At 38.9% G+C, this 14,261-nt stretch overlaps 1 protein-coding gene across 2 annotated transcripts in view; it reads right to left on the bottom strand.

Annotated features, from left to right (window-relative positions):
• The window catches only part of mast4 (microtubule associated serine/threonine kinase family member 4), a 97,862-nt gene that overhangs the window by 21,884 nt on the left and 61,717 nt on the right, over positions 1–14,261 (bottom strand). For both annotated transcript variants that reach the window (XM_079484364.1, XM_079484365.1), the window contains exons 5-6: positions 3,216–3,304; positions 1,005–1,074 (exon numbers count right to left, since the gene is read on the bottom strand). In XM_079484364.1, coding sequence (XP_079340490.1) covers positions 1,005–1,074; positions 3,216–3,304 — 159 coding nt within the window. The remainder of the gene's footprint in view (positions 1–1,004; positions 1,075–3,215; positions 3,305–14,261) is intronic.

The following is a 14,261-nucleotide window of genomic DNA, read 5'->3' as shown; positions in this document are numbered from 1 at the left end:
CTTCAATCTGATTAAATGCCCTGATGATAATCACAGGAAGACAAACGTCACAAATGGAGTGGAGCCTTTCATGGACCGAGTAAATACAGAAAACGCCCAAAAATCTACAGCACTGGATGTTGAACAGGTCACACAGGAAAGTGTGATGGGAAAAAACAGAGTAAAGATACAGTAATTGTCATTTAAATGGCGTGTCTGCTCTAATGCCGTGACTAGAGGATTATAAATAGTAAAAAGAATAATTGAAAAAAGCATTTTTTCCTGTCTAACGGAACAGCATGGAAGCTCTGCTAAAGGCGTTGATGTGACGGGTAAACAGATTTAGGCTGTAGAAAGCCTGTCAGCTCATGAGGTTTTTCAAAAGCAGCAACCGAGAGCTTTTATCAACCACACCAAAGAAGAAAGAGTGTCAGAGACTGCTACTCGCATCAAAGAGCATTTTGTTTACGTGAATGTTGTACATTCCTGACAGATCTGGACCACAATTCTAACAATAATGCTATTTATAACTTTTCTGCTACATACTCTAATAGATAAGTGATAATAGCTTTCCCAAAAGAAAATAGTGGCTCAAGGATTTGGACACAAAGAAATACTCCACCTAGAATTTAAAGTTCTCTCATGAATTGCTCAGCCGCACATCAGGTGCGCATCAAGCAGATTAATCTTCTTCTTTTTTTATACAAAGGTATATTTTATATTACGGTCTTGCTCGTTTTGGAGCTTTAACAGTTTGAGTTGAACATTTTGAGTCTGGATAAAATGACAGCATGGTAATATCATATTATGTGTTTGTTTGCAACGCAGGAATGGAAGTAATACACAATATGGATGACATGAGGGCGAGTAAATTATGAGATTAAATTAGATATTTTTGGGTGAACTGTTCTTTTAAGGCATGCTTAAAGATGGATGCATTTGACTGCATTTGCAAACGAATACTTGAATATTTTTAAATCATTTAAATGATTTCAAATGACTACAGTTAAAAATGATATGGTTACCTGCGGGTAAAGGAGAAATGAGCTGAAGCACTTGGGGAGAAGTTCCTTGGACTGTCTTGAGGACTTGTGCCTGCAAAAGGACAAAAACATTGTTTTAAGCACAACACTTCTTCCTGTGCCAGCAGTACTTTCTGCTCGGTAAATACTTTCATTTATTTTCAAAAGAGGACATATTCTGTGCCTGTGAGTAATAAGTTAACGTTTACCCAAAATAAAGATGAATTCATCATTTAGAGAACCACATGCAAAATAATAATAGTTTAAAAATACTTTTATAATAACTTTACCGATAAAAGGTGTTTTGTGTTTATATTGTTTTTTAACACGGTTCATCAAGTTGATGTTATTTGAAAACCCAAAGTAGTTTCTTTCAGAATTTCAATAATATTATCAAATAAAACCTCATATTCAAATTGATTTGTTAAAATTACCTAACCAAAGTTAACAAAGTAACCATAGTTCCTTGATTTATCAAAGTCCATTTACAAAATACGTATTTAAAATCAAATGTTGTAACTTCTTTAGCACCACGAACTTACATTAATAAAGATGAAGAAATGCTGTAAAATATCTTGTTCATGGTTAGTTTGTTTCAGCGAACGCATTAATAATAATGTTAAGTAACGTTAATGATTGCGACTTTGCCTTCTATAAGATATTAATAACATACTATGGTAGAGAAACGTACCGTTGTATACCACATGTATTTCTAAATTATAACATATTTTGATTTGGTCCACAAAGGAACTGCATGGCTCAAGATCGTTAAAATGCAAAGAAGATCATTTATGATCATTTTGGGGTGTTCATCCAAAATGAATAAATGAAAATAAAATCCATTTGAAAATTTACGAAAAATTGCCCCTTCAACCAAGAAGCAGGCTCCTAACACCATCTCCGTAGCCATATGTGCTCTCTGCTCTTATTAGCTGAACCCCACTGTTTCGAGGGATTGCTTTTGGCAATGTGGACGCATCTGAGAGTCTGGGAGATCCCAAATCATGGTCATTAGAACCAGAGTTTCTCCTCCGCTAACACTGAAAACGGCCTTCTGCCCTGCGATAATTACAGAAAATTAACCCGAACGAATATGGAAAGTAGTTAATGGTTAATTAACATACATCTCTATGACCCCCCCCCCTTTGTTGTTGATAAAGAGAGGCCTCTGAGCTTTACTGATGCTTGATGCTCATTAGTGGTGACTCATTTAACAAAATTCACAAAGAAAATAAAGCAAATAAGATGCGGGTAATGCGTCATGTTACAAACTTGACTGTTGTCAATATCAGTCTGTCTATGTCTTGGTAGATACAACCAGTCACAGTCGTCACCCGATGCTGATAATCACAATACAAATGATTTGTTAAGGATGGCATACCAACATATCCCTACATCTTGAACATTATGGGCTGTCCTAACATAATTCACCAATGCTATAGATATTTGATAGCTGCGGATCTAATCAATGCTTCTATATTTCATGTCTATAAAACGTGAATCCCAATAAGATGCTGTAATTTAATCAACAGGACTGCTGAGTATTCCGAGTACAGAGATGGTGTGAGTAGAAAGAGAGGAAAATTCACCGGGCAGCTCATAAATTAAGACACAAGATTACTGCTTAAACAGGCTTTTTTACACAGACCTATTCCATTTATTCAAACCAAAGAGTCACCGTTCTCTGGACATCCTCCTGTCCCAGAGCATTTTAGTAATCATTTATTGTAAAAGAACAAATTCATGACCACGGTTCATTGGACCAATATCATAAAATTAGGTGTCCGGAGAAATAATGAAAGTAATAATAATAATATTCCAGTGAGCCAATCAGAAATAGTGCTGGGCGACATCACATATATTGATCATCATCAACATTCGACTGATTCTGGAAAGGCACATTTTAATCTTAATATTTTTGGTTAAGGGTATTTTTTGTCTTGTTGCACACCTTGCAGGTGATGATGTTTTGTTTAGTAACCGTTCCCTTAAAACCAAACCCTTCCCATCTTAACTACTAATTCATCACCCACATGGGTGACATGCCAGAAACAGAAACCCCTCACCAACAAAACGTCTTGTTATGTGTGACTATCATGTTGTACCTGGTTAGAATGGAGGGATACTGTGACAGTCTGGCGGACTTCAGACATCAAAGCAGTAATGCCAGACGTGCACACATGAAAACACAGACACGCATACTAAACGGATTACCTGTGTGTGATGACAGAGGCGAGTGTGGTCGAGGAAGAGCAGCCGACTGTCCACTTCCTATAAGACTCTTTCTGTTGCTCGTTCTGCAGCTAGAAAAACAAACCAAAGCATTGTTTTTTTAAAGAACCACTGCAAAGATAAAAACCTGTTGTGAAGGGAGAGCAGTTTGGGTTTTTAGACAGGTGAGTCATCGAAAAGTGGAGTAACACAGGCACAAAATGGACATCTGTCGTATTTTAGCATCCATTTCAAATGGCTTGATTTGACTTTTGTGAATAATATAGAGCAAATGTTGTGTCCTTTAATGCTGCAGTGTGAGTTTGCCAAGAGAACCACTGGCTTGTTTACAAAGATAATGAAAGTAAAATCACTCTTTTCCAAATGATCTTGGTAAATTATTAAACAAGATAAGCTTCCACACCCACACAATTTGTCATCCATGTTTGATTTAGAGACTTCTAAAGAGTAGTTTCCTCATCGTGCCACATGCACAAGATAAAATAAAATATTATACAGTATATAATAATAAACAATATAATCATATTATTTATTTATTCATTCCTTTTATTTATAATTGTATACATGATATTTTATAAATAATATATACAACTGTATACCATCACTCGTAAAAGGGTTCAACTCTTTTCCTCCTGTGAAATGAGTTTAAGAAATCACATTATTTTTGGCAACATTGTTGCCAGAAAAGGTAATATGACCATTTGACAAAAAAAAAACATTTGTTTACTCTTCTATACAATCTCCAAATTGTACTTGAGGCTTAGTCTCCTCTCAAAACCTACAGTACAGACAGGATATCATAAAATGTCCCCATGACTGAGCGGCACCCCTCAAACAGGTCCTCTAAATTAACAGATAAAATATATATTAATCGCACCCTGTACCAACCAAACCCTATGTAGGCTTACTGACAAATTCACTAACATTCCTCTTAACACAAACGTGCTGAAGATTTCACTGTCCTGAGGCATTGCGAATAATTTCAAGCATATGCCCACAAGCAGGGGTTAAATTGGGATTTGTTACATGCCGGGGCTCTGTGTGGGATTTTGAGTGGTGCGTATTTGAAGCCTATAATCGTATTTATTGACAAATTGAAAAATATAAGTTGAGAGAGCCCTTTGTAATAATCAATAAAATGCTGACCAAACTCATTCTAGATGCCAGCAGTTTACAAAGCTACATGTGATGAGAATATAGTCTTTCCGTAGGCCTTTGCCCCTTCCTTGTGTCAACATCAAATATCTTCATTTATAGCATTTAAGTCCTCAGAATTGTATGTATGTATGACCTGTGTAGACCTAATTTTCTGTCAAAACTTCATACAACATTCACAATGATTAAGATGACCGGTTAACCTATGCATTCCACACACACGGACAAACCGCTTTAAATGTATTTGTGTATTAAATGCTTGAATTGGTTCAAATGCCATCATTTAGAAGTCAGTCTTTCTTCACAACAGCTCATTGTAACTTGAAACGTTGAAACAACAGTGTGTACCGGAAGAGAAGCGTCGCCACGCGTCATGTCTACAACTCGCAAGCTGGGCACTGCAGAAAGGAAACAAGCGTGCGCAGACGCGTTCTGACTATTGCGTTTTCCCCTTCAGAGCTTACACATCGAGCTTTACTCTTCGAAGAGAGCAGGGTATAGGGATGATCACTTCGGAACGGAACGTAGGGAAAGTTTTCTGCACGCACACGGTTAATGTACGACTGCGAGTCGAGTTACAACGTTGCATATAGATCTGTTTTTCCGCGATTGTGTAAGTGTATACATTGCCAAAAAAGTAAATTGTTACTTAATCGTGAGATTTATAGTGAGGCACGATATCGAGATTATCGATATGGAGTTATCGCAATAGCCAAATTGTCTCAATATTATCATGGTCACATGACTGTATGAAACGATCGGTCTTCCGGGCCTAACATAGAGAATGTTAGAAAAGATAATAAATGTTACCTTTTGGCAAGGTGAAAAGGTCCAACTATTCTATTTTATAAAAGGGATTTTTAGGTCATTTGACACATCTAATACTATAACTCATTCCTCTAAGCAACAGTTATGATTAGAGGATAAAGAAAAGAGGATGCTTATGTGACTTTTCAAAGTCATCATTTGTCATTTTAAATACCGCCATAAAGACCATGATGTGGAACGCATAGCGAGGTTTTATCGTACAATGAGATTTTGATATTGTTACATCCCTATAAAAAGGTGCTGCTGAAAGTATAAAACCGCCCTACTGGCATCACAGAGGACTTTTAGTTTCGAGACTTCATTGTATTATGTTAATAAGATTAAAAATGGTTGTGTCTAGCACAAGGGAGGACAGGAGTACTGGAGAGCAGGGTGAAATCTAAGAGGAGAGCAGAACATGTGACTGTGGTCAGCCCTTCAGTCATTGATCCTACTGTTGATGGTTAAATGGGAGCAGACATCACAGATGACATTGCAAAGCCCTTGTCATCGGATAAGGGCAGGTTGCCAGATACTGAAGGTGTCACATTTATGGAGACTTCACCCAAAAACGTAATGTTGTCACTCACGCTTATGTCATTCAATGTACCGTATATATATATGTTTTTCTTTTGTATTTGGAAGATACAAAAAAAATTGTTTTTAGTGATATAGTCCAAAGCCATATGATAGCTTTGTGTGAGCTACAGACAGAACATTTAAGAGCATCTAGGGGTGAGAACAGGAGGGGTTATGAACAGGAACCGACCGCTCACTCCACCCCATTCCTTTCGAAGCACAACGGAGGCTGAGAGAGGATAAAGATGTTGTCACGATTTCGCTTCTTTCCCAAATTAGATCATGTATTTATTAGATCATTTGTCTTTTTAGGGCTATAAAAATAGCTCATTCTAAGGTAAGAAAAACATAACGCTTCATTGTCAAAGGTCTTTTAACACCCCTGAACACATGTTTTTAAACTAAACATAAATTACACACTGGTCCTTTAAGTCATAAGAACTGAGACAGTTTATTATTCCTCTCTCAGTAAGACTTCATCACATCGGCAGAAAATTAATATGATTTGAATATACTGTAACAGAAAACACGTACATTTGTCCAGTCTTAACCAAAGTATAATTGACTGAAATGAAAAGTACAAATAACATTTTCATTTTCAATATGCGAGTCTACGGTGATGTAGTGAAAGAGCTTTTTTCTTAAGATATTTCTTTAATCCAACATTTGCATTTGATGATTTTTACCCAAAACAAGTCCTCCTATAATTTTACAAGAGCATTTCAACCCCCTGACCTTTTTTTAACTGTATCATACATAATTTATATTTTGTGTATTTACATGCATAACTCTGGGTTGCATGAGGGGGAAACCCACGCTGAAATGACAGCATTAGACAACGTCTCTGATCATTTGTCATGATTCAGACAGTAAATGTTAGTCACTAACTGCTTATGTCAGTTAAGCATGACATGTCTGTATCGTCACTGACTTTTGTCATCCAGGCACTTTGACGTAGTTGCTAATTGTGCAACTTTCACTTATCCTATAAAAGCTTGCTTTTGTTAAAAGATAACGTAATGGAATCTTTACATTACAACAACTGTCTTCAGGTAATAAACACTTCAGTTGTGAGCAAGGCGTCATAATGCTAGAAAGTAAATATTTGTTGATGTCAGGGAGGAGAAAAGAGTTCTTCTAAATTGATAAAATTCTGATAAAAAAGCACCATAAAGTTGTATTATTTAATATTTGTGTAATAATTTACTTAAGTGCCCTCATGCAAACCTGTATTACTTTCTTTCTTGTAGGAACAATATTGGTCCACATTGACAAAACCAAAACATTTCTCAGAAAATATGTTTTGTGTGTTCCACAGAAGACCTGTTTTATAACAACATCAGGGTGGATTTTTTTCGTGAACTATCCCTTTAAGTGCATACGGATGTTTTACCTTTCCAATGTGATAATGTATTAGGGGAAGTCGTGAACGCGCAACCCGGTTGGGTGCAAGACATGTATTTGTGGTTTTCTAGAATTTTTCTTAGAAAATGACTACTTCCCTAATTCATCGGCTGGTGTCGCGTTTAGCCAGTTAAAGCTGCGAAGAAACGGATATTTGGACATTAGGTCAGGTTGTCCCCCATTATATCAATTATATTTGCCTCAACAACCTTGGACTAGTTTCTACAGTAGAAATAAATACATCATGGATGACACGAGGTTGAGTAAATAAGCATACATTCTAAAGTGAACTATTCCTTTAAATACATAATTGTTTACTGCAAATATTTCTATTTGATTATAATTTCAGTACTGGAGTAAAATGGTTTATCATGTCAACCTATTAAAACTTGTCCTTGTGCTCTCACGTTTCTATTGAATACAAATATTTCATTTAGAAAACAACAACAGTAATACATCCCTAAACACTAAACACTTTCATATTAACCTGGTATTAAATGTAATAAAAGTACAATTTAAAACTCCTCTTATCCGTTTTATGGAACTGCAATATTTTGACACCACCAAAAAAAAAGTGTTGGTAGATCTTCCACACAGCAATATCTATTTATAAAAATTATGAAAAAAAACGATTCTACATTTTTTAACCAATTTATTTTTCCCACTACAGTATGTTATTAGGTGTTTCAAAACATATAACATTTGCTTCATACTCTCTGTGACCCTTCAAATAATAATAAAACAGCTGATTTTGGCTTTTTTTGCAAGGACAGCATAGAACAGAAGACCTCTGAGATTTTAAGTCAAGTCCAGCTGTCAGCTTTATTATGAAATATTATGAAGACCTCCGATCAATAGGCACATACATGCACTGTAGTTACCTTTTATATGCAGCACATCATTTTATTGAAAAAGTTACACAAAGTAACCGCCTCTGTAGATCAGCGATGTTATCACGATTACTACAGATAAATGAATTACTCATTACTAAAACTTCAGCCCTAATTAACACAAAATGTCCACCCTGAACTAATAAACACAACACTGGAACAAATGCACAATGCAAGGTCCTGTTTTTCATACACATATCCGTACGTATAATAACATTCCATGCACACTATAAAACACGAGCAACATCAAGCATATACTGCATCTGCAAATTGGGTCATTCGCAGGATTAAAATGTGAGAGCGACTCGAAACACAGGCAAGGAAGCGCATGACTGTTGCTATTCAAATATATCATGACTGGTTTGCCCTTTTGGTTAAGGGGTGAAACTGATACGATGCAACTTTCTGCATGAGCACTGCATCTGAACACTTCATCAAATAATAGACACAACCACCTCTTAAGAGGACTAACAGAACAAACCACTTTCCTCGCATTGAGCACGCAAATTCAGGGAAACACGCTGTAATTATTTCAGTAGGTAGGCAAAAATCTTTTGTCCCCACTGCGTGGGCTAAACAATACAGTTCTGATTACAATCAAAAGGCACTCCAGTATAACATTCACAAGGGAAATCCAACACAATGGAAAATTTGGCTCCTGGCCGACCGCATTGAAGCTCAAATGACACAATTTCACCTCCCAACTGCCTAAAAAAGATCCAAACAAAACTGTGAAGTATCAGCAAGTCAACAACTTTCAAGTTGATTACCTTTTGGAGCGTCGTAATCTTGCTCCACTTAAGAAGTGGGGCATGGAAAAGTTGGAAAGTACGGTCCATAGGCTGGAGTCGGACATGGTCCCAAAGTCATGCCCCCAAAGTGTTCCAAGCTGCCTCAGAAAAGAAGGTGAAGAGAAGTGTCTGGCTTCCAAGAGCAGTAGGCACCCAGTGCAAGGGTCTTGCCGGTAAGTCCTCCCAATACAACATTCTGCCACAATCGAGGTTTGTCCATGCACATCTGCCGTTCTCTGCAGCATATACAGGCTGTCAGGGGGACGATGTGTCCTCTGAAGTGTCCTAAATCAAACAGTAAGAAAGCTCCTATGAGCTATTCTCACTATTCAGGTCATACCCGCTTCTCGATCGCTGGGTGCCTATGGGACTACGACACAGGACTGTCTCCAGCAGGATGAGATTTTGTTTTGCTGCCAAAGTCGCACGGCTTCGCTTCTATCCCGTAGACTCATTGAGACTCAAGCACGCACCATATCATGTAACAGGCACCTACCGTATCACATCCTGGGGCGGGCAGGGTAGAGGAAGGGAGGGGGGGCGTGAGTCAGATCAGCACTGCATCATCAGCAGACGATGCAGTGAATGCAATCACGGCTCTCCCCATCTGGCCCTGCTCCAGCACCCGTCAGGCTGTTTGAAGTGGAAATGCAGCGCTTTTAAACCACGTGCAAGTCCTGTGTGCTGCCGCCAAGCACCTTCTCCTCCATTTACTTCTTCTCCATCTGACCTGCCATATGAAGAAAAGCTCTCTTTTCCACTTCAGCACCTTTGATGTCCTCCCGCTTTGCTCTTCAATCTGCTCTTCTGGCAAGCAGAACCACAGAAGGGCACAACCTCCCAGACTCATGACAGATGAAGTTGGAGGGGTTGAATGGGACCGCTGGGTTTCGACAATTAACCGTTGAATGCGAAGGGGTCACAAGCCACTAAGGTGTGAGGTGAAGGAAGCCACTTCAAAGACCTTGTTGGTGGAGACACACGCTGGGAAATGTCCGAGAGGAACCCATTGACAACAAAGTCTAATTAGACCTTCAAAGACTGTCTCAGATATGTACATTATCGTGATGACCCTAGTCATGCCTGTAATGTGGGCAAAGTCTAGATTCACAGCTCATGACTACTTATCTTTTACTGGGAAGGAATGGTGACCTATAGAAACAAGTGATGCACATATTGACCGTTTATCCGTTAACCGATAGTAAAAATGTTGACAGATTAATACTATCCGTTACTAGTAGTACTAATATTTGAAAAGGTATGATTATTTTTTAACGTTAAATAATATTAATAATATTTTTGAATTAATCATTTAATAATGTGTTTTTAAATAACTCTTAAATCATACATGTTTTTTGGTTTTCTGTATGGTGAAATAAAAATATGCTACGCATCACGGAGCATTCAGGCGTGTGCGACCAGGTGTACATGCCCTCTGAAATGTCAGATTAAAGTCAGATCAGGCAAACCACTTGACGAAACTGGACAAATGTAATTCATCTGATTGTTGAAGCCTTGCACAAGCACAAGTTTGTTGTTTTAAATGTAGACGTGCAACAATCAGGCTCACAACAGGAGAGCTACTGCAAGGGAATTTTGGAGCCAGAAAACAATTTATCCTTTACACAAACTTATCTCATGATGCTTAGCATCGGCAGCCTCCCGTGGAAAGGAGGAGAAAACGTGTATAGGAGATCGGATTTATATCTTTTTAGCTAAGACACATTTAAACCCTCTATGGATATTAATCCTGGCTTGGTCATTTAGAGAGGAACCAAAATTGCTAGCAGTCGTCTGTTGAAGCTGGCTGGGATGTATGACAGGTTTAAACAAGGCAATTCCTTGCTGTCCTATCTGTTAGTCATAAAGGATCATCAAGAAAGCAGAAATTGCTTGTTTGCTTTGAGTAAGGCAGACTATGGCAAGGTAACGCAACATGGAACTGAATAGTTAAACTTCCAACAAAAGTGCAACCGACCAAAATTCTCATAAAGCTCGCATGTCTGAACAATTCAAAATGATCTGTATTTTTTTGACCTTCTTTAGAGTTCCAGAGTTTACCGAAATAATATTATTTGTGTGTAAACACTGACTAATAAAACTAGTCATCAGTCCAAATTCATGACGGAATTTATCAGTCCAAAAGACAAGTTTTATGAACAAAGGCATATTTTCTGTGGTATGGGACATAATTAAGGCATTGAATAGAGGATTCTAGAACAAGCCACAAAGAATAGCAAAGTTTGAAACGAAAAAAGCAAAGCTGACAACAAAAGGAAGCTTCTACACATTAGTGATTCATGTTTACATTCAATGAGTGTAGATTCTCAAATACATATTTTATATTAAGATATTTTCAGGTGTTTTTTATATTCCTATTTTGATGTGCAATTACAAAATAATTAATAATAATTAATTCCTTATGAAGGAGGAGTCTTTCTAACTGGATAATCTACTGCGCAGTTAGTCCTGCGACTCCATTATAAGTACTATTCGAAAAAGTCTTCCTCTCCCAGAAATTAACAGGACGTGCCCTTTGTCTTTGCGATACAAGTAATCACTGTGCCTCATTTCTAGCTTTTCAAATGACCTCATTTCTTGCAGAAATTGTGCACAGCTCTTTCCACCAAAATGTTCAATGGCCAGAGCAGCAAATCCTATTTAGCACATAAAAGAGGGTGAATGAAAGAATCTCCAAAAAAGGGGAAGGGGGTGTGCAACATTATATAAGCATACAAAACACCCCTACCCCCAATTTATACAAGCTAAAATTTTACTCAAAGGCTTTGGATCTATAGATAAAACTCATACATATATTGTAAAAACGTTTTGTTCACTAAACCCCCATGCTATCCTATTTCAGTGGTTGAACTTGGAGCCATGAATAACACGATAACCAAATGGCTATGGATGAAGCACGCTCTTACCTCCAAAAATGAAATGCGTGCAGCGGGCTGCATGGACTGCAAGGGCTTGTGGGAGTTGGGCTCAAGCTTCGAGGAGTGAGGCTGGAAGTCAAATTGAGTTTTGTGAAGGGATCAGATGGACAAAAACGGTATTTTTCAGAATGCAGATTTTGAAGATCAAAGCTGACATGTATGCAATAGACATACACGTGTGCATGCATTAACCACAGTGCAGCATCAATGCATGGCCGTTGAAGGATAGTGGCTTGCGTTGTGAAAACAAAAACAAAACATTTCATGTGGTATTCAATTCAACACAATCAAAACCGACATGAAATGGTCCGATCCAGATGTTACACGTGTTAATAATACACCCTGGCTAGCCATATGCACACATTTATATGCATCTTAAATTATTTCTAAGAACCCAAATGTAAATGCAAAATAATTCCACTGCAGGCCGTGTGTTTATCAAGAGTAACCATGAAACAACCAATGATCCAATGAAACTGCTGAGCTGACATGTCCATGAGACACGCATGGATCAGTATCCTTAGCAACAGCAGGCGTGATGCAACACCTGATTGCAGACGCAGACATGCATCTCCTGCGACCTCTGTAAACAAAAACAAAGGCGTCTCGTCTTCTCAAAACAGCATGAGCCAATCAAATATGCAGGGAGATTTATTGTTTATGTCGCAGCACCAAAGGCTCAGCTGCAGTCGCTACAGTATGGTGACGTATTTGACCTGCTAACAGGTCGCAAACAAACGGGCCTTGTGAGAGGGCAATTCAAGCACTTGACTCAATAATTCATGATGATCAAAAGCAACAAAAACGCTAAAAGGGGATGTATGTCAGTATAGCCCAAGAAAAGAGGCAGGTCATCCAGCTGCGCACATTCTCTGTATATAGAAAACTGCATTGCTCTAGCAGTTGTGTCCAAACATAAGCCTGTTCTATCCCAAGATCACAAGCAACGCCGTTTTAAACGAACTTCTTAAACATAACAATCCAGCAAAGACTAGCTGGATCTCGCACAAGGTAAGAAACCTATATTTACCCTTCAGCACATGCTGCAGATGCTGCTACTGTGGTAATGCTGCACTGCTCGGCTCAAATGTGCTCATCGCTGCTACAGCGACAGACACACTGCAGATAAACAGTCTGGTGTCATCACAGCCACAGGGAAGACAAGAGAGAAGCAAAATACTCACTCCAGCGTCAGCCCCGGAATCCTCAGCCTCTCGCGCTGGGCTTTCATGGTCGCACGCTTTCACTCTATTGTGTACATGATATATTCACGCCGCTCGCCTGCGTGCACCACCATGCGCTGACAAAGAGCCAGAGCCAGGCTCCGTTGCAAAGAAACCGGCTGAGAGCTGCTCACAGGGAGGAGACGATCAGGGGGACCCTGTGCTTTCGGTTGCTCGACTTCCACCACGGGCTGTCAGATGTGATCATCAACTGCCTGTGGAGGGCAAGGAGGCTGGGCAAAATCCTGTTTCCCCTCCCCTGCCGCTCTAGCACGACACTAAACACAGCCCTTCACGCCCCTCCTCCACCAGGAGCCTTACGTCAGCACAGCAGCGATAAGAGTCTACAGGCAGCACTTGCTCACTGCAGCAGGGCTGTCGACCATCATTCAAGTTGGTGTTTTTCACCCATTGCATAGTTTCTCCAAGCACTGCAGCAAGACCAAATATTATTCTGCAAATAAGATGTATAAACGTGTGGAAGAAATCTTTAAGAAAGGAAGAGCCTTAAGGAAATTGTGCTATTACATATGTTGATGTTACTTGATCTTACAATTAAAGTAAATAAGGACTGAGGCTGTCAGTCACTAACTCCGAATGAAGATTCTGTCATCATTAACTCACCTTCATGTCACCCTCTGTATGACTTTCTTTCTTCATCAGAACACAAAAGAATATACTTTGAAGAATGATGTTAACCGGCACACTTGCATTGGTGTTGTGTCCATACAAAGTGAATGGGGGCTGGCATGTTCGGTTTTCTTCAAAATATCTTCTTTTGTGTTCTGCAGAAGACAGAAACTCATACAGGTTTGAAATGACAACAGGGCGAGAACAGGCTTGGCATCCGTTAGCCACGTTTCAGCACCCATCCACAATGCCCGAGAACAAATACGGGCCGCCAATCATCTTTACCTGGCCCACGTTAACATTTCAAATAAGCGGAGAGACTAGGAATCGTGTGCTTTCAAAGATGTGGCGTCTCAGGATGTGCATTTCTTAAAGTCCAAAACACTTCAAATTCAATACGAAAGCAATTCCTGTGGCTAATAACGATTGATGTATTTTAAAGCGCTTTGATCGGTCTGTCCAAGAAACGAATGTTATTTGCAACGTTATAATCGGCAGTACACAGCCACATGCAGTCCGAAACGCGTCTGGTGCCCTTGAAAGTAACTGCAGGAAGAGTACTACATCATGTGAACTGTTGTCTCAGATAAGGGGAAAACTATATTGTTTT

This window comes from Barbatula barbatula (genome assembly GCF_947034865.1).
Source record: "Barbatula barbatula genome assembly, chromosome: 2".
NCBI classification, from domain to species: domain Eukaryota; kingdom Metazoa; phylum Chordata; class Actinopteri; order Cypriniformes; family Nemacheilidae; genus Barbatula; species Barbatula barbatula.
The sequence above is the reverse complement of the archived record's forward strand: the minus strand, read 5'-3'. Positions and strand labels throughout refer to the sequence as shown.